This window comes from Danio rerio, chromosome 12, assembly GCF_049306965.1.
Source record: "Danio rerio strain Tuebingen ecotype United States chromosome 12, GRCz12tu, whole genome shotgun sequence".
In the NCBI taxonomy this organism is placed as follows: domain Eukaryota; kingdom Metazoa; phylum Chordata; class Actinopteri; order Cypriniformes; family Danionidae; genus Danio; species Danio rerio.
Window position 1 is genome coordinate 27,753,019 of NC_133187.1, and position 26,993 is coordinate 27,780,011.

A 26,993-nucleotide genomic window follows, 5' to 3' on the forward strand; every position below is an offset into this window, starting at 1 on the left:
TGGATTATTTATAAGCAGATAAACACAATAATAATATGCTTTTTCTAGGTAAATGATAAGATATTGGTGAGACATATTTTGGAAAAGCTCTTTAAAGTCAGCATGAACAAATTTATGGTTTGCAGTGCTATATGTTGTAAATATATCTCGGGGGAATTTTCTGTTTCAAGTATTTTTATTCTTGATTTAAATTTTATTATTTATTTATTTATTTATTTTTTACTTTTTTTTTGTCTTATTTAAAGCATCCTAAAAAGCTGTGTCAGAGTTTCCACAAAAACAAACCTGTTGCAAACATTTACAATAATAATAGTTAATTATCAGTATTACCAATCAGACCCAATTATGTCTTGTCAATCCAAAGAGCTGAATTGATACATTAATATCAAGAAATACTTTTTTATAAATTAAGAAATCAATTTAATATTAGAAATTTAGTTAATGAGTTAATGTTAGCTTGAATAATATGTTTTTGACTGACACCAAGTGTTCATTTGAACCAAAGTAATTGAAAAATATAACTCAGATATTTAATAACTTCAGAGATGTGCAAACTCGGTCCTGAAGGGCCAGTATCCTGCTGAGTTTAGCTCCACCTTGCTTTAACACACCCGCCAGGAAATTTCAAGTATATCTAGTAAAAGCTTGATTAGCTGGTTCAAGTGTGTTTGATTAGAGGTAGAGCTAAACTCTCCAGAACACCAGCCTTCCAGGACCAAGTTTGGACATCCCTGGTCTAGCAGAATCAGTTGAGAAATCGAGTATCTGTGAATTTGTATTAATAATTAATATCCCTTAAGAACCACATCAGCAACGCAATATCTGAAAATTCATGTGACACAATGAAGACTGTAATTAAGTAAGTGACTGCTGAACATTGAGATTTGCCTTCAAAAGCAATGCATGACATTTTAAAATATAATCAATACGTATATTTTGCACACTTACTATTTTTTCATTGAGTAAATTGCATATGATAATAGATGAAATTGCATCTGAACTGAAGGTGCTAGATCTTACCTCGTCACTGTTCCAGCGATTAGACACCACTGGCCGCATGCTTTTAACACATACCACTTCCCTCATGTCCTCATAGGATGGTTCTGAGGGTACCATGTCCCAGTATGGCAACTGATACTCCTCAACAATACCTACACAGAAAGAAAAGGACATTTAAATAAATGACAGACATAATCATGCTTTGAAAGGTGCCAACGTTGTCACAACCTAAAATACACTATAACGTAAAACATACCTCCTGTGACGCATCGACGGGCCATTTCCCAAACAATGAGACCATAGCTGTAAATATCAGCCATTATGTATGCTTGGAATTGGTTCTTATTTAGGGTTTCATCCAGGACCTCTGGTGCCATGTATCGCCGCGTGCCCATCCTTGTACTTAAAGGGACATCCACCTCATTGGTATCACTATAAAAACAAAGCATGGTGTCAGTACATTACACATGGAACTGCATTCTAGCTATAACTGATGTGTGTATTACACTGAGTGTTCCGTTTGTATTTACAGTCATTTTCACCTGTTGTATTTGACAGCCAGGCCCAGATCAGCGATGCAACATGTGCCGCTCTTTTTAATGAGGATGTTTTTGCTCTTCAAGTCTCTGTGAGCGATGGCAGGTTTGCCCTGTGTGCCATAGATCTCTGTGTGGAGGTGGCACAGACCGCAGGCGGCAGAGTATGCTAGTCTCAGCAGAGCCTGTGTGTCCAGGGTAGTGTATTTCAGATAGTCACAGAGGGATCCATTCTCATGGTAGTCTGTGATGAGGAAAAGCTGAGTGAACGTTCCTGTGCCTTTAATATCTGCAGCTATGAAGCCTAGAGAAAGATAAAAAGGCAAAACAAAATCAGGACAGACAGAAAAAAACATGAAATAATGTAAAGAGGATACAGAGGGGTGGGATTCAATTTAAATTCAATACGTTATGTATTGTGTATACAGATTTTGTAAATGATTAATGAATATTTTGAGGGTTTGTGAAAAAAGTATCCTATGAAATTATTAAAAACATGTAATTGTGCTTAGTATCTTTGACTTCTGTGTTGTTAATGAACCTACCGAGTATATTCTCATGCCTCATGAGCACGGTTTGGTAAATCTCAGTCTCTCTGAACCAGCTGGCCTCTTCACGAGTAAAGAACACTTTCACCGCCACATTTTCTCCTCTCCAGCGCCCAAGCCACACTTCTCCATAACGACCCTTTCCGATTTGACGTACCATCTGAATATGTTTAGCGATGGTGCGCTGAACCTGTGAAACAAAAGAAGTGGACAAAGACATTTTAACTCAAAACATTTTATCGATATTGCCTGATAAAAACAAATAATTTGTACCTCAAAGATTTAACTAAACTAAACAAAAACAAATTATTCTTTGAAAAGAAAAAAAAAAACATTCTTCATGCTTTCAAAAAAGAAAGAAACAGCAAACAAATACATAAAATAAAAAATCATCAAACAAACAAACAAAAAATTTGAGGGATTACAACATCAAAATGGCCAACTGTATTTACTGTTTATTGAAGAATGTCTAAAGTTTTCATAAATTTCCTGACTATTAATTTAATTATCATAATAACAAATCACAACATAATAAATTTTCTTTATTTTGCACTTTTCTTAAACTCAAAGCACTACAAGATATACAATAACAAATAAAAAATGCAGAGAATTACAAGCTTGCATAAAATCCTAGTGAGATGTCATTCTGCAATAATAAAACAAGGATAATAAATCAGACCCCCTCATTTTTCAGGATTTTGTGATCGCTGAATCAAATGCAAAAATCAACAGAAAGTCACAATTTTTTTGCGATCCAACTAAATTCTTAATTAAATGCAAAATAATCACAAAAAATGTAAATAATCTCATAAAACATACAATTTCAAACATTCATTAATTCAATCTTTTTCTTGTCGGCTTAGTCCCTTTATTAATCCGGGGTCGTCACAGCGGAATGAACCGCCAACTTATCCAGCAAGTTTTTACGCAGCGGATGCCCTTCCAGCCGCAACCCATCTCTGGGAACAATTCCAAACAATATAATCAAATTATATTTGTTTCAGTTTGCAATTAATTGTTTTACATGACTTATAGATGTTGCATATGCAGAGCATTTGATGTGTTTGAATGTCTTTTGAAAAATGACGTCTCACCTGTAGGGATGCAACGATTATAGATTTTGGTTGTACGATTATAGTCTGAGAAATAATCACGGTTTTACGGTTATCACACGTCTATTATGCATTCATTAAATTCAAATCCCACTAGTTTAGAAAATAAAATGAAAACTCATTTTATTTTACAGTGTAATTTATTGCCTATCAGTAACTAATTCATACAGCACAAAATAATATAAAAAACAAACAAAACAAACAAAACAAAAGCTTCCCTGCCATTGACGAATTTTTACAGCAATCGTGCTTTAGGTGTAATGCATGATGTCAGATGCTCCAGAGAGTGATATTCTGAGAGAAAATAAGATTGTGAAAAACAATTTGAGTTATGCAGCCTTCCTTTGGCTTAATCCCTAGTGTTTCAGATCTGTTTTAGATCTCGTATTGACAAGAAAACAAAATAAAAAAAGCTTTATTTTAATGATTTGTGTAATTATGTCAGATTGCACACCTAACAAAGTAGGTTCCCTTATACAATAAATAAATATATATATATATATATATATATATATATATATATATATATATATATATATATATATATATATATTATATATTTAATCGCAAAACTGTCCACACATTTCTGTGAATTATCCTTAAAAAAATTCACAAAAAAAACGTGAAAAGCAAAATGTTACAAATTGCATAAAAGTGACAATGATAATCGCAAATAAAATGCTTAAATAAAAAGATGCGTCTTAAGAAGCTTGTTTTTTCCCCACAATATTTTTAAAGAACTGTTAAACCCTGTTCTTCTCAACAGTAACAAAAAAGACATTCAGAAATAGAGCCTCACCAGCAGGGGGAGCCCTGACCCAGAGCCAGTGCTGGACTGACTAATAAGATCTTTGAGAGACTCTCCTGCAGGGATAAAGGCCTCAATCGGCCCCAGATCCCTCTGATAATGTCTCCGTCCCGTCTGCAGCTTAAACCTGATCAAACGACCACACACAGCATATCATTACGTTCTATACAATGTTACATCACAGAAGCTGCTCTACAAAGGAATAAGTAACTTATTACTAAGAGTCACAGTTTATATATATCCAAGCATTAAAGTCATACATAAAGCTACTTAATTTACTTGTCTATCTTTAACAGGTGCGCCTGTGCTAGTGTTATCAGTGTAGTGGTCAATAATTTACAGACTGAGGTGCATCTTTCATTCATTTTAGCTAAACAAATATGGCATTATGAAATAAAAGTCTCACCTGTAGTAGCACACTATAGTAATGGCAACCAAAGTGAAGCAACACACTGTCACAGAGATCAGAAAAGCCAGCAAGTGGGCGTTCCAAAATGGAGGCTCTGGATTAAAAAGAAAATCACAGCAGTATATTAGAATGATTTCTGAAAGACCATGTGCATTTTAAGACTGGAGCGATGATGGCAAAAATGTTGCTGTCATCACAGAAATATATTAGATTTAAAACGTACATATTTGACAGTTCTCACTCACTCACTCACTATCCTTTGGCGGAATAAACTGCCAATTACTCCTGGTATATCTGACAGATGCCAGCTGCAACTCAGCACTTGGAAACACCCAAACACTCTTTCATTCACACACACACGATCATACAATAGAGCCAATTTCATTCATTCATTCATTCATTCAATTTTCTTCGGCTTTTCAATTTTCTTCTTCAGGGGTCACCACAGCGGAATGAACCGCCAAATTATCCACCATATGTTTTACCCAGCGGATGCCCTTCCAGCTGCAACCCAGTAATGGGAAACATTTATACACTCAATCAAACACAATCATACAATACAGCCGATTACGTTTTTTTTTTCAATTAACCTATCTTTGGACTGTGGGGGAAACCAGAGCACCTGGAGGAAACCGACATGAACACGGAGAACATGAAAACTTCAGTGATCTTCCTGTAAGATGACAGTGCTAACCACGGAGCAACCTTTTTTTCCTGTAGAAGCATTTATTTGTGTTTGCAAAGAGGTAGCGAACACATTTTACTATGAGCTATTAGATATGCCCACGTCATATACATAGTCTCTCTCTATCTCTGTCTGTCTACCTGTGAATAATGACCAGTTCAAATCGAGTTATGTGTCTTACATTGTACTGCATGGAGCAATACTATTTTTAACTTATCTATATCCTGGCAAATGACAATGGAATAAGTGGGATAATCAACGGCCTGCTGTGCGTTCGAGGATTTTAAAGTACTTCACATTGAGTGGTTGGTGGCAACCACTTTGTGCAGTTAAACCCTGTTGATTATCAATTACTTCACCTTCAGCAATGTAAGTGTAGTGCATTGGGCAATTTTAATCTATTTAAAAATCTAATTTTTGTCGTATGATATATTGCAGCAAAATATATTGCGATAAACAATATTATTGTCATTTTAAGACCATTTTATGTCGCTCATTACATATTGCCAGAATGACAATATAATAGCATCATAATCCAAGTACACTCTTCCAAAGAACACAAGATCTTATTCCTTAGAATATTTCATTTTATTATAGGCATTTTAACAATTTAATAATCAGACATTGGAATCAAAATGTGAAAACATACATCAAATCACAAATGAATAATAATAAATGTTAAAAAAAGTGTGATATAATAGTAACTGAGGCTGCCATATCTGCTACCAGATCTATTTTCAGTTGTCAGACACCCACATTAAAATATACAACAACAATTTAGAGTAAATACTATAGTGCTTAACCATACTGGATAGAGATAGAGAGGTGGTGCAATTAGCTAAAATGTTGCTAGATTTGGTTTTATGTATGGGTGATATACAGTATATTGCATCACCAAAAATGACTGAGGTCATGTCCATGTATTGTGCGATAAGTAGGTATATTGATTATTGTGACAGGCCTACAATGTAGATGTTTTAATCCAATTATATTTATATAATGGTTAATGTGCTATAATTTGGTAATAGTTTTTCATGGTCACACCGAGTAATTTCCACACTGTAGAGTGACGTTTTCATATATTTATTATATTAAGGTTCTCGAGCAGCGTTACACTTACTTCCTGGAATAGGAGGTGGAAGTGTGGGCTGTAGGTCTCTATTACAGAAATCTGTGGAGCAGCACTCAATGGTCCGTCTGGTCTGAGCATTAGGAGAGTCCTAGACGACAATAACCACATTCAGTCAATCTTAATGCCTTAGCACTTAACATCTATTCCTCACTGTCTCGTTCATGAATTACCTTGCACTGGAAGTGGGATCCCTCGTACTTCATGCAGCCTGAGGTCAGCATCGCCTCGCCGTGCTCATCCTCCTCTATGATAGCAAAACAATGGCCGTTTGTCCTGGGCAAACACACAAAGGTAGTTTAATTCAGATTGTTCACATTTAATTGAGAAGAAGTGAGATGAGGATAGTGTACTCACTCGCAGGTGTTGTTTGTGGCATCTTCTGGGCAGTGGCCTGAACAGTAGCAGCTAAGGAAGCGGGCAGCATCCTCTGGGGCCACGGTGGACCCGTCTCCTGCCTGAGCTCGCCTTGGATCTGATCCAGGCTTGACTCCAGTGCCATGAAGCATGTAGTCTGGGTTTTGTCCACCTAAGGTTAAAATAGAGGAAATCAGATTTTTTTTAGATATCCCAGAATGTGACTGTCCATAGTATTTTCATCATTACTCGTCTATATTTATGCAATCGTGATGAATCAAATCTTGCTAGAGAAATCATTGTGTCAAAGCATTTCAAACCAATAAAACCAAAATGTACGATTAGTATTGCTGTTCATTTCACTCAGTGATCTTGATATCATAAAGTTAAAGGTTTCGTTCATCCAAAAATGAAAGTTCTGTTATTTACTCAACCCCATGTCATTCCAAACCCCTGAGACAAATTACAATATTTTAGATGAAATCAGAGATCTCTCTCATCCTCCATACGGCCCTGAGATATTTAAAGCTCAGACAAAGAACCAAAAACATTGTCAAAACATTCTATGTAACTTCAGTGTTTCAACTGTAATCTTACAAAGCGTCAAAAAAACTTTGTTCAGCAAAACAAACTGTAAATATGACAGTTTGCCTGCAAGCGCCGTACTGCTGATAGTAAATTTGCAATTTAATCTGACCCAGAAGACATGGGCAAGTACATTTTTACAGTTTTTATGGCACACAAAAATGTTCTTGGAAATTTTAATTTTTTCAGTTGAACCCCTAAAGTCACAAGAGAAGTTTTGAAGTCACATACAAACTTTTGACAATGGTTTTGGTTCCTTTTCTGGACTATTAACATCTCAGGACTGTCGACGTCTATGGAGGACAAAGAAGCTCTCAGATTTCATCTAAAATTTCTTAATTTGTGTTTTGAAGACAAACTGAGGTCTCAGGGATTGGAAAGACATCAGAGTGAGCAGTTAATAATAGAATTATAATCATTTGGGTGAACTGTACATTAACAATTCTACTTTGATAACAGTAATACAAAGGAAAATGCTATGCATTTGTGGTATTAATTTGATTCCTTCTAAGTCAAGTAAATGCTTCTCTTTGTGAATGGCTTGAATCATTTGTTCAATTCAATCAGAATTTTTTTAGAAATTAAACACTGTGTGTCAACAACAAACTCCTGTAGTAGTTTCATATTTTAGTTGGCAAAACTGACAATCTAAAACGTTTTATGATATTATCTTTTTATTTACAAACTGTCACACACATGCCTTTTTCAGGACAAAAACTGTCCTTGTGTCATACTGCACTTATTGCTCATGTGATACTGCATAACTACTAAAATATGAGACAAAAACCAAAACACAGGGAACTTTTGCCTTAGTATCTTGGATTTTAGGGCCATATTCTGAATTCTGTAGTCCCCAACATGCAGCAAAATATGATATACAACCCTTCTGGAAAATTATTCTTTAAAAGTGCTGTGTAGCGTAGATTTGATTTTCATTCAACATTATTAACATAACGTTTTAATAACTTTAGTTTAATAACTCATTTGTTTTGTTTTTGCCATGCTGACAGTACATATTTTTTACAAGAAACTAGTCTTAAGCTTAAAGTGCAATTTAAAGGTTAAACTAGGTTATTTATTAGGTTAAATAGGCAAGCTAGGTTAGTTTTTATTGTAGCCAATCAAAAGAAAACTAAGTGATATTTATAATACTGACCTTAAAATTGCTTTAAGAAAAGAAAATTTTTTTCCAACTTATCTTCATTTTACAAACTCTGTAAAAACATCCTTGCTTTGTTAAACATCACTTAGGAAATGTTTAAAATTTAATAATAATAACTTTTCACAGGAGGGCTAATACAATTTTGTCTTCAACTGTATATACAATCACAAAACATATTCAAATCACAGCCACATGGACACAAGCCCTGTCTTATTCACTTTAATCTGTGCTCACTTATACTGCAGGGGATCTTGGATAAATAGGTGGGAGTACGGAAAACAGATCACTACAGCCTGTGAGTAAAAACAAGAGGGAGATAAGCTTTGAAATCTGGGACAGAGAGACAGAGACATGTAGATTTGTCAGTGCTGTAACCTGATCCAACTGAGTGCGTGAGCATTTTGTCACAGACAGACAGGTTGCATATCACCCCGGGTACAAAGACTCGTGTGTTTAGTAATGCTGTGGGTGCTTCCTCTTAGAGCCGTGCTGCTCGTCCTGCAGGTCCGGACAGGCCTAAACCCAGTCAAAATAAGGCCACACTAAAACAGGCATGCTGCTGTTTAGTAAAGCACTACATTCCACACCTAGGATCTCATTACAAGAGGCGCGATTCAAACCTGTCCAACGTCTCAGACTGCTTCAAGCCTGCCCTACATCTCTATCACTCAAAAAGAACATAAATATCAGATGGCGACGAGAGTCTCAAGTGTCCCTCAGAATCACAGCGCCTCATTTCCCATAGTTGATGTGCAAAACCAAACAAATATAAACAGCAAACCCCATCCCGTAGGAATATCTTACCTGCTATCAGCAGTTACACGACAGTGACACCTCCAGCTGTATAAGCTGGGGTGGAGAGCACTAAATATTGATATAGGGATTGATAACACACCAGTGTGGAGCCACAAAGCTTTAAACCCTCATAAATGATATCAGCTGAGGGGAAAAAATATCAGAGGAAGAGAGCAAACAAACCGCTTGTTAAACATCTACAGGAGAATCACTCAATTCACTCAGTTCATAATCCATTCAGTTATAATCACTGAGGCTGTCAAATTAATCATATCCACAACAATTATCTTCATGAAATAAAGGTATCAGATAAAAAAAAAAACAACAACTATAAATTACATGCAGAATTTTGCATAATCTTATTGCACTTTTTACACTTTTTGAATTAGGAAATAGCTATGCGTTAATGGACTTTAAAAGCACAACGAGGAGACAAAGGTTATTTAAAATCCTTTAATACATCGGTCAGTCATGACATTTCGAGCATTTTTTACCAGATAAATGATGAAACTAATAACACAGGCTTTATCAGGTACTTTGAATCATCATCACACCTTGACATCCATATTAAAAAGCTTGTCACGCTGCTGTTTTTGACAGTTTGGTGCCATCTTGTGACTCAATAATATGTAGGTTAGTGTATGCTCCATTCAGCCATATTCAATTTGGTCATCTTTGCACTTATTAAAGGATTAATAAACTATTATGGCTCAGAAAATTTTTTTGTGTTCATTGTTAAACCCAATAAAGTACATCCAGTTGTTTGTTTTGCAGATTTAAGCCTTTCAGACCTATACAACAGATAAACCCGTCAGGCTTTATTTCATGGTAACAACTGCCTGAATGTACTTTATTTCTTATTGAATGCATGACATGTTATACAAGTTATAAGTAGTTTTGCTCTTTGCCAAGAAATATCTGATGGTGCATGCATGCAAATGACTTTCATATCTATATAGCTCATGGTAACCTATGCTAGCTACTTCTTCACAAAATATTTGCAAGTTGGTTATTCCTGAGTTGGTTAAACATGTCTGTGTCCTCAAGATTACACAGAGGAGTGAAGGATCCATCAAGTGTGTCTGGCTTACTATTAGGGGTGTTATGGATCACGGTTGATCCGTGACTCATACGGCTCACAACCCATGGTTCAGAACACACGTGACCCGCGGATCAATAAAAAAAAAAAAAGTTAACTCGTAGATTAATTTTAAATATTTCACAGAGAAAGATTGCCTCTTGCATCATTCAAATGAAGTATGAAAGTATTAAGGCTTTTCTGTAAAATATAATAATGACGAAAGATGTTGTGGTAGGTTATTCGAAATGTGGTGGGTTTCTTAGGTGTTTTCTGTCACTACTTGTTAAGTCTGCATTAATGCATTCAGTGTAAGCTGCACGATTATTCATTAAAAGATCTGGATCTCAATATCCACGCAACATAAATTATAAATGATTGTGATTTGCATATGTTTATTAATCCTAAGAGATTCAGTCTTTTGTCTTTTGAGTTGGTTATGTTAGGACAGTCAAATAACACCGAAGTACTGGGAGATAACAGTTTATATTTAAATAAAACCACTGATGTTTATGGTAAAGAATAAAATCACTAAGGGTGTCACGATTCGAAATTTATGCTCGATTTCGATTATCGAATCAAAAAATAGAATCGTCGATGCTGCCACGCCCCCATGTCACGTCAGCTTGGCTTGCCAAGCGGGAAAAAACACGCTTGTTAAAGTGCTTGTTAAACTGTGCCAACGCAGGTGACCCATCTACAGAGCTTAAACCTTCAGGGCTTGACAATAAGGACTGCCCGATAGCCCGGAGCCAGCGTGTGAGACGCTCGGGCCAGTGTACAGTGGTGCCTTGATGCCTGACAGATCGAGCCAGAGCTGCGTGCTGCGACTGTCTGTCAATTGTGTGCAAATACAATCTTACGGTGCTTTGACACATAGACGTTTGTTTCGGAATCTGTCTCGTTTCCCCTGTTAGCGTGGTTTGTTTGGCATATATCCAGTAGTTGCGCTCAAGAAAAAAGTGATTGACAGGTGGTAATTATGTGTGTAACTTGCCTTTATTCATTTACTGTATGATTTGTTTATGGGTAAAACAAAGACCATGCAGGTCAGGTAGTTTAAACGGTAGGCTACAAATAATTAATTTGTTATTAATTAATTAATTATTCATAATCGAAAATCGAATCGAATCGTGACTTAAGAATTGAAAATGTAATCGAATCGAGAATTTGGAGAATCGTGACACCCTTAAAAATCACCATTGTATACATTTAATGATGCTCAAAATTTAGCAATGTTGTAGGCAGAAATTGCATTATTTAACCAATAGGTGGCGACAACCAGCCGTAAAAAATATGCCACTGAATAATTCTTCAAAAATGATACATCTAACAATGAAATGAGTTAGAAATTAGATTTATGAGTGACTAACTGAATCATTTATTGAAAAATAGACTAAATCTAGATTTAAATCTACATTTTATACTAAATATACACTTTATACATTTAGTGTCATCAGCCACAGTAGTAGTAACTGAAGTTTTCACAGTACTGAATAATTTACAATTTATTTTTATTCAGCTAATTATTTCTTCATTTTATTTTTAATAAAATTACAGGTTCTAAGTTCTGTTAGTTAAACCCAAGTGTCTTGCAGTACTGTTTTTGTGATAAATGGCAAGCAAATTACATTTGTCTCCTCCCTTTTTTAGCTGATCCGAAAAAAAAAAAAAAAAACACTATGTGATCCTAACTGTGTGATTTGTGATCCATTACACCTCTACTTTCTATGATTACTCCTATTGTTTGAGGAAAAGAGCATTTATTTTTAACTGTGTTAAAAATTGACTGGAATTACTTGCGCATTAAGCAATTTTATTGCAAACCTTTCAGCCAATCAGAATCAAGAATATCAACAGACAATGAAACAAATATATTCATAATGATTATCGTTATAAATTAATGCATCTATTTATATAATTAATCACAGTGAATGCATGTTTTCTTTTTTTTCAGCACTATGTATTTCATTCATTTTGACTGTTGGCTGGAACATGACCTGGCCATGTTTCATAAGATTCACCCAGGGACTTGATCTGAGTGGAAAAACATCGAGCTCAAGATGGGAATGAAAGCGTGCTTGACAATGCAGAGGCCATAATCAGTTTTATAGTGAGGGATCCTGGAACAGATGCGTCAAACATGATAAGATGTTACTCAACACCGAGTCAATTTGTGGAAACATTGCTAACAAAAGAACGTGCCACGAAACATCCTCCTGAATGGCCTGAAGGTGAAATGCTGAGAAGTGGATTTAAGAGGGAGAGTGAAAGACCAGATTAGGAACACAAGAGTCAGGATTACAGTATATAAAAGTGAGGTTGAAAGCCGGGTCGAGCGGCACGAGCTTTGGAGACTGATCAAACGCGCTCTCGTCTCATCTAATACTTTGTCTCTTGGTGGATGAGTCAGTATATTCATACGCTGTGTTCCAGCAACAGCCATTGATATAAATCTTGTGTTTATGTGTCACGGTTCAGGTTTTTGCAGTTGAGAAATGTTCATTTGAAGCAGCGAAGGCGTCCCATGGCCCTCTCCATTAGGGCAAAATGCAAAATACACTGAGAAAGTATTAGATGTTCCATCTTTGATCACTTCGCAGTTTAGTCCAGGCGCCGTTGCTGTCACACAGGGCCCAGTGTGATAATGGAGGTGGAAACCGGTAACATAAACATAGTGGGATGGAGACAGGAAAGAGAAAGAAACAAAATATGGCTCTGAAAGCCCTGCTCTCAGCGAGAGACCAGTAAATTGAAGGAATGTGAACGGCGTAGTCAGAAACACAGGCCGCTTTTAGGAGCGACTGTAAAAGGCAGGCTAATCTGTTATGATGTGTTGAGCTCTACACGTCCTAACAGCTACAATGCGCAGATAAGCGCGAGCTAAATTCCCGCAACCACAACAGCGGCACACAAACAACCGCAGGGCTCAGGAATGTTATCTGAGCTGAAACACATAAAACAGGTTTGGAGCCAGAAGGGTTACTAAATCAGAGCAGATGCGACTTGTTGCACTATCTCCTCTGAAGTACCTCTGAGTGATTCATTGACATTACGAAGCCACTGAATACATTTGCTCTCCTTCCCCCCTTTCTGCATTTTTGCCTTGGCTTGGAGAGATGGATCTGAGCATCGCCGTGCTCCTACATGTGTGCTTGATTCTGGCTCGCCGTCAGCGTGGAGTCTGAGGTCTGGCAGTGCTCAGGCAGTAATGAGTCCTGTTGACCGCATTCTCCCAGCCTGTAGGCAGCTCAGCTCAGACTCCAGCGCCAGCCTCTTAAAGAGACACTTCCAGTCTGTTTTCCACACACGCGGCCCAAATGTATACACAGGACTCTACAGTTGCACCAGTCAAGAAGGCGCTGTGAAGCACGTTCACCAGCCCTGAACAAGAGGCGCAGCCAATCAGCAATGTCACTCTGGAGATGAGTGAACAGAGTAAGAGTTAAAATTGCCATCTAAATGGATTTAGACAGTGAAAGAAAATAGTTTGTCTGAATAGTTTTTTTTTTTTAATTTAACCTCTTTTTTTGATAAAAAAATAAATAAATAAAGAATATAGTTGAAGTCCATTATAGTTGAAGTCCCCCTCTGATTTTTTTTTTCTTTTTTAAATATTTCCCAAATAATGTTTAACAGAGCAAGGAAATTTTCACAGCATGTCTTAGACTTATTTGTCTTATTTCGGCTAGAAGAAAAACAATTTTACATTAAAAAAAAAACAAAAACATTTTAAGGTCATAATTTTTATCTCCTTTAAGCTATACATTTTTTAATAGTCTACAGAAAATAACATCATCATTATACAATAACTTTTTAATTACCCTAACCTGCCTACCTAATTAACCTAGTTAAGCCTTTAAATGTCACTTTAAGCTGTATAAAAGTGTTAAAAAATATCTAGTCAAATATTATTTACTGTCAGGGCAAAGATAATATAAATCAATTAGAAATTAGTTATTAAAACTATTATGTTTAGAAATGTATTTAAAAAAGTATCTCCACTAAACAGAAATTGGGGGGAAAATAAACAGGGGGATAATGATTTAGGGGGGTTAATAATTCTGACTAGAACTGTATAAATATTTATAAATAAATTACTAGGACTGCACAATATATCACTTTAGCATAGATATCCTAATGTGATCATTCACAATAGTCACATCGAAGGATATGCAATGTTGGGAATGGGTTAATATTCTTCATTTGCATGAGTTTGAGGCCTGTGACTGTTTAAAGGCATTCAGGTCTATGAAATTGTACCATTTGTAACGTTAATAACTAATATTTTTATTAATTTATTCATAAAATGAAGACTATGCAGACTTTTTTTTACATTTAATTTCTACCTGAATACTGTTAGACTCCTTGGAAAACAATACAATGTATTTTTTTTATTTTTTGCATTTATACATGCTAGTAGACTTGAAATTTTTAATTCTACCCAAACAGAGATGAAGTTATCTGGTAATGCTAATGGGAATTAGTTGGCATGTAGATGCAATGTAACTTAAATTCAACAAACAGACCATCAAAATAAAGTGTGATCTATTTTTTTCTTCAGTGGCTTTTTTCTTGGAAATTCATCACATCAATGGCTTTGGGCATTTAGATAGTAAAACAAACAAATGAATAAATAAATAAGCATATAAAGCCAGAATCAAATTATTAGCTCTGCAATTTATTGGGAACACTGAGGTCTTACAAAAAGATACTATCAACATCTGAAAGAAACTATAACAAGTTTCTAGTCAAATAATGATGTATATCAAATCTGGGAATCATTAAGGTCTCACTAATGTTTTGCTAACATGAACTTAACCTTTTTTTAGCTGTTCTTCTGTTCATCTAAGACGGGCAGAAGGTTCATTAATTATTCTTTTTTTGGGGTGGGGGGGGGGGGCGGGGGGGTGGGGGGGATATACCTTTAGGTCACACTTAATAATGTCTGAATAACACAAGATATCAAAATATAAAGCTAAGTGGGATCTAAACGGAACACATTTTACCCAGAGCTAACTTTTCACCCAAGTTCACACCAAAACTCAAACTCTTTCGTCATCATTTACACACTCTTCCCAAATCTGTATGACTTTTGTATTTGGAACAGATAATAATATATTATTGATGTCTCTATTTTCTTTTGCTTTTTATACAGTGACAATTCATATTGAAAAATGTTGTTTTGAACCACACTTAATTTGACTATCTGGACAGAAACAGCTACAACATTGTTCAGAAAGATCTTCTTTTGTGGTCTCAAGGTCTTTTTTCTTGGATGTTTGAAGTCAAGCAGATGTCCTAACAGTGTAACCACAGTGTAGTTCATCAAATAAACTATAAACATGTTCCACAAACTTGACAACCAGAAAGTCTCCAAAGTGACGCTGAAATAAAACATTTTGTAAGCAAAAAGGTGCACTGTCTATTGTCAAAAGTGATACTTTTCAACCGAGCAGCTTTCTGTTGGTCAAATGATTTTGTGATAAACTTAAATAAAATAGCGTGAGATACTTTTTTGCTCTCATGTCAAATTTTTTTCAGTATATGGATTTCATTCACACAAAATTCACAGAGATATGGCAAATGCTAAAATTTGAACTATAAAACTGATAGCCTAGAGTTTAGCTCTTGCTGACACTATGTTGCAGTCAGCTTCAATAGCCGCATTTCCACTATCGGGCCAGTGCGAGCCAGGGCTTTAATCGGGCCGGGGCGGGCCAATAGCCCGGGAGGTTGAGAAATGAGGCCGAAATCATGTCGCGTTTCCACTGACGGGCTAATAGCTCACAGCGCGTCACGCAAACACCGCCCACAGAACGTCCCCGAATCAAACGTCACACAACCCGCCCACTTCAGATAAATCACACCATATAATCATCACGAAACGAAACCATTAAAATGAAGACAACCGAAACAAACAAATGACACGTTACTGTACAGCAGTACATGACATGTCTATACGCACAGACCTGTGTATTTCCATTCATTACATTTGTTTACTCGCCGACCAACTGGCATTGTTCATCGACTGCTCTCGCCGAACGCAGGGACCCATCACAGAGAGCGCACACATCCATAATATAAAGCCACAGAAATTCTCCTTTATAGCTCGATATTGCATGTATTTTATAACATCCTCGTTTTGATAGAAGTCGTGTTAAGTGTTTCAGCATAAGAGCGAGTAGCCTTATAAAATATAGCCATATTTTTGCGCTCGCAGCTATTCACTAAAGCTCTTCATTTAAAGTTTCATTTATAAATTTAACCACGTCATATAAAAACATAAACAGTTGTTTGAGTAGGCCTATATAGAACCCATTTTGTGTTTGGACTTTCCCCCATAAGCGTTTAAAGCAGCGAGCGCTGCGCAGGACTGGGTGACAGAAAAAAAAGGTATAGGAGATTCTGCTTTCACTCAACCAAATAATGCTCTGTTTGCGCGATTTGATTAATATCATCGTATCCAAATACTTTATAAATAATATTTCAAACCTTCTCCGGTGTTGTTTTTATAAAATATCGAAAATCTTTTTTTTTTTCAGACAGGTCTTTGTAAAATGAAAGTTAGCTATAGGCTATATGTGTGGCTTTAAAACGGTTCGATTTATGTATTGTATATAGGCTACCTACATATAGCTAGCTTTTGTTTATTTTATATTGGTTTATTTATTTAATGTGATTTTATATTTATCCGATATTTGTAATTCTTTAAATTATATTTCATTAAAGCTTATAGGCTATTTTATCAGGATATGAAACTATATTGTTTAAAGTCTACGAAAGTGGGCACGTATTTTGTTAAGTTTTATGTCCTTCTGTTTTATTTTTATTGTGTATTATCTCCAAAATAAATAAAGAAAAAAGCCGCTCGCGGCATAACGGAGCTGTGAAGGAGCGCTTTAGCCCGGTCTCACACACACATACAGGCATCTAAACGCGCACAAACACACCTTTTAAACTTGACAAAAACTCTCGAAAACCTTTACTGTCTGCTGTGTTTTTAATATGGTGTAAAGATTATTATGCGTATTGAAACATAAAGGAGGACGCAGCAAAGAACGTCACTATAAATTAAAACTACTTTATTATTTTATGCAGCAGCCTTACATTTAAAAGCGAAACATAAGGGTGATCATACGCAAAAAGACCCCAGACTATAAGGCTAGATGTTTTCTTTCCCTTATTTCTTTATTTGTTTGGCGCATGTACTCATGTGCGATCAGAAAACTGCCCGCCTCTCCTTTCACTCCGCCCCGAAGCCCCGGCTGGCCCTCCTTGGCCCAAGGTATTCGGCGGGCCGAAAAAGGCCGGCCGCTGGCCCCAAGAAAGCCCCGCTTTGGCCCGATTAGGCCCCGGAAGTGACAGTGGAAACCCCACTGGCCTTGGCTCGCCCTGGCTCGCTCGCTTTAGGCGCGATAGTGGAAACGCGGCTAATGGGGCCATTTTTGTCCCAAAGGTCCCGAGTTACACTTTTTATATCCAGGGTAAAACAGATTTATGAAAGGAAATGAGGATGAAACGTAAAAATCGGAAATAAAAAGCTTTTTGGCCATTAAGTATGCGGTTGGCATTAACAGCCAAACAAAATCACGAAACACAATGGATGCACACAGGTTAATGTGATAAAAGTGTCCCTAAAATTATGTGGGCTCTACATCAAGTCATTGTGCAGCCTGAAGACTTTGTCAGACTATGAACAGGGGAGACTGTGAACTCTAAGGTAAACATCTGTTGTTTGACCCTATAAAAGCAGAGGCTAGAGTGGGCAATTCAGAGCATGTTGAAGCTGGAAGGGGAAGTTGATCAAGGGCTGAGTGGAGAATGACGCTTCACAGACTTCACACCTTCATGAAAATCTATGCTAACTGCTTCTAGGTGCTGTTTAGATGAGTGATTTTTCTTTTAAAATAGCATTTTAGAATGTAAATGTATCTGTCCATAGCCTAAAATGCATGATACATGACCATTCACACTCACTGGGAATGTACATATTTTGCCGCCATCCATATTTGAAGTATAGCGCTTGTGTAATGACTGTATTAGAGAGTCTAATCAGGGGACAACGTACAATAGTCCAGAAGACTTTAAATAGCACTTCTCGTGTGTATTGCCTCTTCTTGTTGGAATTGCTGAATACCTCCTCAATTGTAAGTAGCTTTGGACAAAAGCGTCTGCTAAATGACTAAATGTAAATCTGAATAGTGCACTATTGGAGGGAGCAGCCGTTTCTTGTAGTGTCGAAAACAGTGCACAAGGCACTAAAATAACGAGCTAGAGAATCAACAGCTAGAGAATCCCCATAACGCATTGTGAGAGTTTGCATGCCGAATGAATTTCTGACAACATTGCATCAACAGCGGAATCATATTGATTATTGATTGATTACACTGGTCTAGGCTTCAATATAAAAATTGAAAAATGACAAAAATCTAAATATTTAGTTTCATTACTAGCAGACAGCTATCTAGGTGATAAATAACTATTATTATTTACACACTAGTTTTCATTCAATTCCTCAAGTGGACAATAGTAGTACACCAATTCAAGACAGTGAATGATGAGGATATTAGGGCTGCAAGATTCTGGCTAAAATAAAAATCCCTTTTTTTCCCCTTTTTTTTTTTTTAAATTAAGACAATCACGATTTTCTCACGATTCTGTAGATGTAAAATAAAGGTTAAAATGAGCAGGCTATTATTACTGTCATTCTCAATTATATGGTTAAACAACAATTATAATATTAGGCCTTTTTGTCGTCTACTGTTGGTTAAAATGCTCAATTTTGTATATACTTGGAATGGTGGATTTGAACAGTCTTTAAATATGTCCTGTTTGTTAATTCACAATAAGTGATAACATCAGAATACAACTATTCACAATTCTAAAGTTGAATTAATATGTTTGTAACATATGCTTGTCATTTGTCATTAACAGCATTATTAGGCCTTTTTTACTGGTAAAATGAAGCATTTGTCATTATCAGATTCTCTATTGCTTTATAATCAACATTATATAGGCTAGAGTAGTTAAACTGACCCAGTAAACATTTATTTTCATGCACAAACTTTGTGTTTGCTATGAAAGAAAAAAACATATCAAATGCTTGTTGCAATCATAACTCTAAAATGTTATATTATCATTTAAACGATGTGCGCACTTTAGGTTTCACTTTTACTGCCGAGTGTGCCCATGTCATGGCTGCAGTCACTTCAAGAATAAAAGCATACATGGAAATCATACCTGCTGTGCGGCTCTCAAATGATACAATACATTACATTACATTACAATGCTTTTAATGCGCTCCCCTAACCCTACACATCACATTGACGTCAGTCACCCCATTGAGTGAATTGAGTCTGACATTGCATCGCTAAGTGATGCAGTCTCAGCTTGCATCATAAAGGCTGCATCCAGATACTATTGGGTTCTGTTCACTACCGATGATATCATTGACGAGCTAATTTTACTAATACAATTCCATGACTTTTCCATGATTTTTCCAAGACTTTTAAGTAAATTTTCATGACTTAATGTGTCATGCAATGTCTACATATGCGTGGTGAAAGAAAAACTATGCATGTTCAAATGTATTATAGCATATCGTAAAACAAGCAACAATCGATTTGGTATTAATTTATATTTATATCTATGTAAAACTGATTTGGATAATGCTTACACCACACTAATAATGTGGGGCTATGTGATTGGCCAATGACAGAAAAGAAGTAAATAACCTTTATTCAAGTATACATATATCGGTTTTCCATGACTTTTCCAAAACTTTGTGGGTTTTTCTGTTTTTCCAAAACTTTTTCAGGCCTGGAAAATGCCATGTCAAAATTCCAAGACTTTTTCAAGTTTTTCATGACCTTATGAACCCTGAATAGTGCATCAGCTCATGTGTGATTTCGCAGCCACAAAAATATCATTACATTAAAAGGGAAATAATATTTTTGGGTGAATTATACCTTATAAATACAGTATGTGACACTTTTAACACCATTGGAGGTGTATATGTTGCTGAGAAACGTATATAAAATGATGTGAAGACTAGAGATGCTGGATTAAGATCATGTCGGAGGTCGAATCGAGATAGCGATCTTTTTTCAATTAATTGTGCAGCCCTAGAGGATATAGGAGCAATTATGGATGTAGCATGCATTTAAGACCGTCTAAACAAAAACGAAACACAAGCATTTCCAAACTAAATGAGGTCTTCAGCATTTTCAAAAAGCTCTGTTTTTACAAGTTGTCAGAGTGGTGTGGACACCAGACATAATCATAACAAACTGATGTGTTTTAAAATGAAAATGTGTAAACGACGTACTAGTTTCTTATGACGCCATGATCTAAAAAGAAAAATTGTCCTCCAAGTTAAGCATGGACTATAAAGTAGCATGTTTTGCCCATAAACGGATCAGTCTACATGTGTTCTCTGTGTCGTATTTTATTTCAGTACGAGTGAGCAGGAAATGATGCAATGAGCCAGCCAAGTCTCGACGAGGGCGTTTTGGATCACAAGCCTATAATCAAGACGCTGGTCCTCATGACCGTCTCTCAGTGTCTGCAGCAGAAACGTAGGAGAGGGTAAATAAAAACACTAAAAATCCTCCAAGATGTCCTTGCGCCAAAATACATCACTGGGTAGACATTAGATACATCAAAATAACATGTGAATCATCTCTCCTCCAGGGACGACACGTAGGAGGTTTGCCCTTCTGTGAGAGACTGAAATATTAGAGCCATTTATTTATTTCAATCCCACATCGGTTATTCATTAAAATCGGAACACGTTTACACCAAAAAGAAAAAGAAAAAGAAAAAGAAAGAACAATGTGGCTGAGGGTTGTTGGGCTGGCAAAGACTTAAGCTTTAAGTGGCCGTTAACCTGAACCTGCCATTATTATTTATTTACTTTCATCTCTTCAATAACGATCATTATAATTATCACACGGGCTCCCATTTCGGGGCAAAAATCCCCCCTGACACGTAATAATCCAGTCTTATTTGAGGACCGGCTTGTTAAAAACGGAATGAGGAGGGAAAGAAAAAAGGGAACATGTGGAAAACAACAGCCTGCCTGACACAGACCAATAAAGTTTGGCTGGCGTTATAAAAAAGTAAAGCTCTAATGGGCTCAGAGACACCTCTAGAGTCAAGTACCCAACAGCAAGCTATAAAAGTGAGAGTTTAGACCGCCTTTAACAGGCCGCACCGCTGAACACATGTCACCATACAGGAGCTCAAACGCTATTCAAATGCTGTGGTTTACCAAAAACAAGGAAAAGGCAGAGTCTCGCACAGCAACATAGGCCTTCATTGTCAGACTGTAATGATTATTTCCGGAGAGCGGCATGCATTTGGCATGTTTAGTCCTCTACCTATCAGGGAGCGCAATAAAGGAAATAGTTAAAGTGTTGGGGAAACTCACAACGCCGACAATAGACTCAATAAGCTTCCTGTAGTGGGACCCGGGCGAGCGGCCCAATATGGCAAAGCAGTGCAGAATGGCAATTGAGGGCAAAGGAACAATATACATGTATAAAAATACACTACCTGACAAAAGTCTTGTCACCTATTCAAGTATTAGGAACACAAATAAGAACTTGACTTCTAGTTGATGATTTGTTATCAGAAATGGCTTATATGAAAAGCAAATGCCTCTAGATTACATTTATTTTACCAATAAAATATGACCATGGCTTGATTTTTTTATTATTTAATTATTTAAATGGGACATTAAAGAGCCCATATTATGGGTTTTTGAAAATTCCCCTCCATGTAGTGTGTAACACAGCTCTAAGTGAAGCGAAGTATCCAGCTAAGGCTTAAATCTGTAAGAATACAGTGTTTAAAACGGTTGATTCATCTATAAAAGAGTCGACTCATAGTGCTTCAAACGAGTCGCCTTGATACCGACTCATTAGGTGTTTCGCCATGACGTACGAACGAAACCAAGTTATTCACGTGCACGCGCAAACCCGGGAGATTTCAAACCTGAGGCCCCGCCCTCTGACGCAGAAACCCAGACACACACCCACAAACACACGCACACCCACAAACACACGCACACAAACATGCCGGTCGATTGAAGTCACACTGCAGATGGATATATTGAGTCTCTACCCAAAGATGAAACCTCAGCATTATAACCAAGCAGTTGGAAACTTCTGGAAGCTACATGCTACAAAGAATACTTCATCTGAGTTTGTTAAATGAAGGATCAGTAAAGAGTAACTGATGGACGTCAGGATGGGTTTCTTCCATTTCTCAAGTGTAAGTACGTGCGGTTAAAGTTGTTGCCTCGTTTACTCTAGCTTGCAAATGTATTTAGTTGTGATTTGTTACTTGTAACCGCGTGTACTGTATCAGGTTAACTGGATATTTGATCTTATCGCGTGCAAAGTCACGTTAAAAACGCGACGCGTGCTGTTTGTTTATGGAGCTCCGTGCTAGAGTTCTGCTCCCGCGATTTATTCGGAAATTTATTCCCGCGCCGCAGAAATCTGGCGCGGGGACAGCCGCGGGAATAAATTTCCGAATAAATCGCGGGAGCGGTCGGTAACGGGTTTAATTTGGGACGGGAGTGGGCTGTCTAGCAATATCACGGATATTGCTATGCGAATTAGAAAGAGAGAGTCTGCGTGGTGCTTGTGTGTGTGTTAGTGCGCACGCGCGCGTATGAGAGAGAGAGAGAGAGAGAGAGAGAGAGAGAGAGAGAGAGAGAGAGAGAGAGAGAGAGAGAGAGAGAGAGAGAGAGAGCGAGAGAGCGAGAGAGAGAGCGAACGAACGAACGAACGACAGCTTGGCTGTCTGGACTGTATACTGGGTGATTTTTGGTTGTGTTCTCCGCTCTAGCGGGACCGGGCGCGGCGGGCAGAAAACGGAGCGGGTTCTCAGGCTAAAACCTGGCGGGTGCGGGCGGAAGCGGGAGCGTTGTCATCCGGAGGTGTGTGTGTGTTTTTGTGTGTGTGTGGTATGGCGAGTACACGACTGTCTCCTTCGTTCGGTTATCCGTGGCACTATCCACTCGCCATAGTGTGGCAGCTAAAATCCACGTCTATACTATCGAGCGTGTATGAACTGTGATTACTTTTTAAATTGCTGATTAGCTATTGGCCATTTCCCTCTCTGACTGAAGGCAGTCGACCAATCGCGACAGACTGTCATCGGTCCAATCAGCGCAGATTAGCTCCGCGCTAAGGAGGGGTTTGGGAACAAATGAATCACTGGACGATTCATACAGGAGTCGCTGGGATAATTAGGTAAAAATAAATGCAGATTATAAGACCATGAAAGTGTTTTTTGACCTTGCATGCATATTAGACTGTTGTTGGAGACCCTTACAACCAGGATATGACCCTATTTCATGTATAATATGGGCTCTTTAAGGTCTGTCTTTGCTTAGACAAAAGTCTTGTCATTTAACAGAAATAATGTACAGTATAGAATATAAAGTCATGATGCATTGGAAAAATATTTAATATTGTGTATGACTCCTTCTGGAATGGCAAAGAAAGCGCTCTTGCAGGACTCCCAGAGTTCATTCTTTAGATTCATCTTCAATGCCTTCTCCTTCATCTTACCCCGGACATGCTCAACAATGTTCATACCTGTTGACTGGGCTAGCCAATCCTGGAGCTTGTTGACCTTCTTAGCTTTCAGGAATTTTTTCAGGCTGAAAAATCAGAAGGAGCGCTATCCTGCTGAAGACTTTGCCCTCTCCTGTGGTTTGTAATGTAATGGGCAGCAAAAATGTATTGATATATCAGGCTGTTGATTTTGCCATCCACTCTGCAGATCTCTCACACGCCCCCATACTGAATGTAACCCCAAACCATGATTTTCCCTTCAACAAACTTGACTGATATCTGTGAGAATCTTGGGTCCATGTGTGTTTCAGTAAGTCTTCTGCAGTATTTTGTTGATTGGAATGAAGCTCAACAGATGATTTATCGGAAAAATCTACCTTTTGCCACTTTTGCAAATAATCAATTTGAAGTCAAGTTATAATTCGTTATAGTTCGTTCTTACAACTGGGAGCTATGACAATACTTTTGTCAGATAGTGCATGGTATATTTCGGCTAATAACCTAGGAAGTCAAAACAAAACAAACCAAGCGCTGATCTAAAATCATATAACCTCAATATATTTACTTTATAATGAAAAAAAGCCTCAATTTGATTGTTATATTCTAGTCTGCTTGGGTTTCCTCACAGTGGAGTAACCTGATCCTCTCACTGCCAGTTTTTCTCTCCTGTGAGTCTCAGTCTATACATGCTCAAGCTCACCTTCACCTCTGAAGGCAGAAAAATTCCATAAAGTTCATTTATTAGTTCCAGCATTGAAAGCCTGTGTGAAATGTGTTGAATGACATGACATTTCTCAGAGGAACGAGCCGCCATATGCAGTCAGCAGACTGCAGTCTCTGTTAGTCGTTAAACCTGCCCTCAGATCAGCTTCCACAGGAAAAAAAAAACATAACAAAACATTCAGCAGTGTTTAACAGGAACCTTTGCAGTGACCGAGGGTAGTTAGCCTTTGTTTTAAAGGCTCTGGTTAAGTTTACGGGCGAGAAGGAATTCCTTCCAGCACACATTTCTTCTTTTGTTCCTTTACAGGGAGGAGAACGACAGAAGCAGGAATATATTTAAAGAGGCTAAGCTAGGCTAACAAGCAGACAGTGACCAATCCAAACAATCGTAAAGTTGAAACAGTGTCAGAGCAGTGAACAAAAACAACTTTTCAACTCCCGTGAGGGAAATTTATTTATTACAGACCGCTTTCCGCTTCAAGCTGCTTCCGTGTTCTACTTTGTAGGCATTTACCCAATAGCGTCTCTCCAACAAAATTAAGTCATTTCGCACACATTGCTGTTTCTGTGTGAAGTCAAGAAGAAGGTCTAACTTTGTGCCAGCGCATAAATAAAGATGTGTTTAAAAATAATGCGAAAAAAAAAAAAAAAATATATATATATATATATATATATATTCGAGTCCTGATCAGGAGGTAATGTCCGATTCCAAGCAAGTCTGAAACTGTGTGGTTGGGCCTAATTTCTGATCACATGATCGAATCTGGACATCCCTACTGATTATGATGGTATAGCAGTCAAAATAGGAAAAATGACCTCATGTATAGGATACATGCTGGACCTTTGTCTTCCGAACCACCAGAACCCCACCCAAGATTCTTGAAACACTCTATCAAAAAATAAATAAAAATATAAATAAATACAAATTAAAAATCTAAAACTGAATTTATGCATTTACACAACCAAAATGATAGCAACAAATAAACTAAAAAAGACAGAAATGTTCCAAAGGATGCAGAAGGGTTAACTTTAAAAGGAGGTAATGGGGTTGTGAACTTACTAATTTAAACTTCTTAATCTCTTTCAATCTGTTTTTCTTTTTCTAAAAGACTCCACTGGGTCATAACTCCAGTTCCTGATGGTAGGAAAACACACACATTCTCTCTCTCTCATGGCTTTCCTGCCAAAAATAGACAGCATTTATGACTCCAGGATATTATTGCCTAAAATAGAGATGCACTTAGGGCAGAATGAACGTCAAAGAACTTAACAGAAACAGATAGTAAAAGCTCATGACAACAGTGGGCAACTCAGAGACACTCCAGAGTCAAATGTAAACAATGAACCTACTGTTTATGCAACAAGGCTGGACCAGTGCAAAACTGCTGAGTGGTGTTTTGTTGGCAGGAAAACTTGTTGACTGCATAACAAACTATTATGTAACAAAGTACACTTTAATTCATAGCTGAACTAAAATGAAATCTATGCCCCCAAAATAAATAAATCACCACAACTGACAATGTTCGTTGTGTTCCCAGTGTACGCTGTTTAAATAGCAAATGCATTAGCGCTCATTTGCTCATTTGCTCATTACCATTCTACGGTGAAACCCTAGAAGAGAAATAGTCATTTCCAGAATTCCCATGTACTACAAATGAAAACAATCAACATCCACACTGGTGTTTCCCCTAGCATTTCTAAAAAGATCTCTGTCCACACTATACCGCTGAAATGCACGTGACAACAAACACTCTGGCATGTGTTGCAGCGTATGCTGACGTCTGAGCTCCAGGCAGTCCACGGGTGCTTTGAGCACACCTGCCCAGGTGAGTGATGCATACGTCAGACAGTTCAGAGAATATGCCACTGGATCTCATCTCACTATAGTTGTTAATATTTAAGTTGTGATATTTAATCAATCTTGTCTCTATCTAATGACTCTTCAGTCTTTTGAATCTAATACTTGTTCTTAAGTAACGCATTTTGCCTGGGCTCAAAGATATTTTGTGTTAAAGGGGTGGTCCAGAATGTAATTTTACGGCTTGATTGTGTTTATAAGATGCAAAGCAATGTGTGCTCATGTTTCACTTGAAGGAAATCGCATTATTTTTCATATATCTCACTTTGATTATAAACAGCTACTTAGCTAACATGAAAACGACTAATATATTTCCTAGTTCCTCTAAAAAGCCCGCCCTTAAGTGACTCTGATTGGTCATTGTCATAAAGTGCTGCGATTCGCGGATCGGCTCCATGTCACGCCCGTACAGCACGCACTTTTCTGCTGTGTAAATCTCAGTCAACCTCCTGCCTGCTCACTAAAATAAGATCTGACAAGTGTCTGTAATGAGTGAAAATGGGGCACGGGTCCTTTAAGAGCGTTTGCCATTGTGTGTGCGTCTATGTGTGTGTGTGTGTGTGTGTGTGTGTGTGTGTGTGTGTGTGTGTGTGTGTGTGTGAATGTGTAAACTT

At 37.4% G+C, this 26,993-nt stretch overlaps 1 protein-coding gene across 2 annotated transcripts in view; it reads right to left on the reverse strand.

Moving 5' to 3' along the window:
- bmpr1ab (bone morphogenetic protein receptor, type IAb) overlaps window positions 1-26,993 on the reverse strand; it is a 70,253-nt gene that overhangs the window by 1,583 nt on the left and 41,677 nt on the right. The window contains exons 4-12 of one of the 2 annotated variants that reach the window (XM_073917566.1): window positions 6,584-6,870; window positions 6,400-6,502; window positions 6,218-6,317; window positions 4,410-4,506; window positions 3,995-4,130; window positions 2,081-2,273; window positions 1,542-1,839; window positions 1,256-1,431; window positions 1,021-1,151 (exon numbers count right to left, since the gene is read on the reverse strand). In XM_073917566.1, the coding sequence (XP_073773667.1) occupies window positions 1,021-1,151; window positions 1,256-1,431; window positions 1,542-1,839; window positions 2,081-2,273; window positions 3,995-4,130; window positions 4,410-4,506; window positions 6,218-6,317; window positions 6,400-6,502; window positions 6,584-6,735 (1,386 nt within the window). In that variant the 5' untranslated portion in view covers window positions 6,736-6,870. 2 annotated transcript variants of the gene reach the window in all.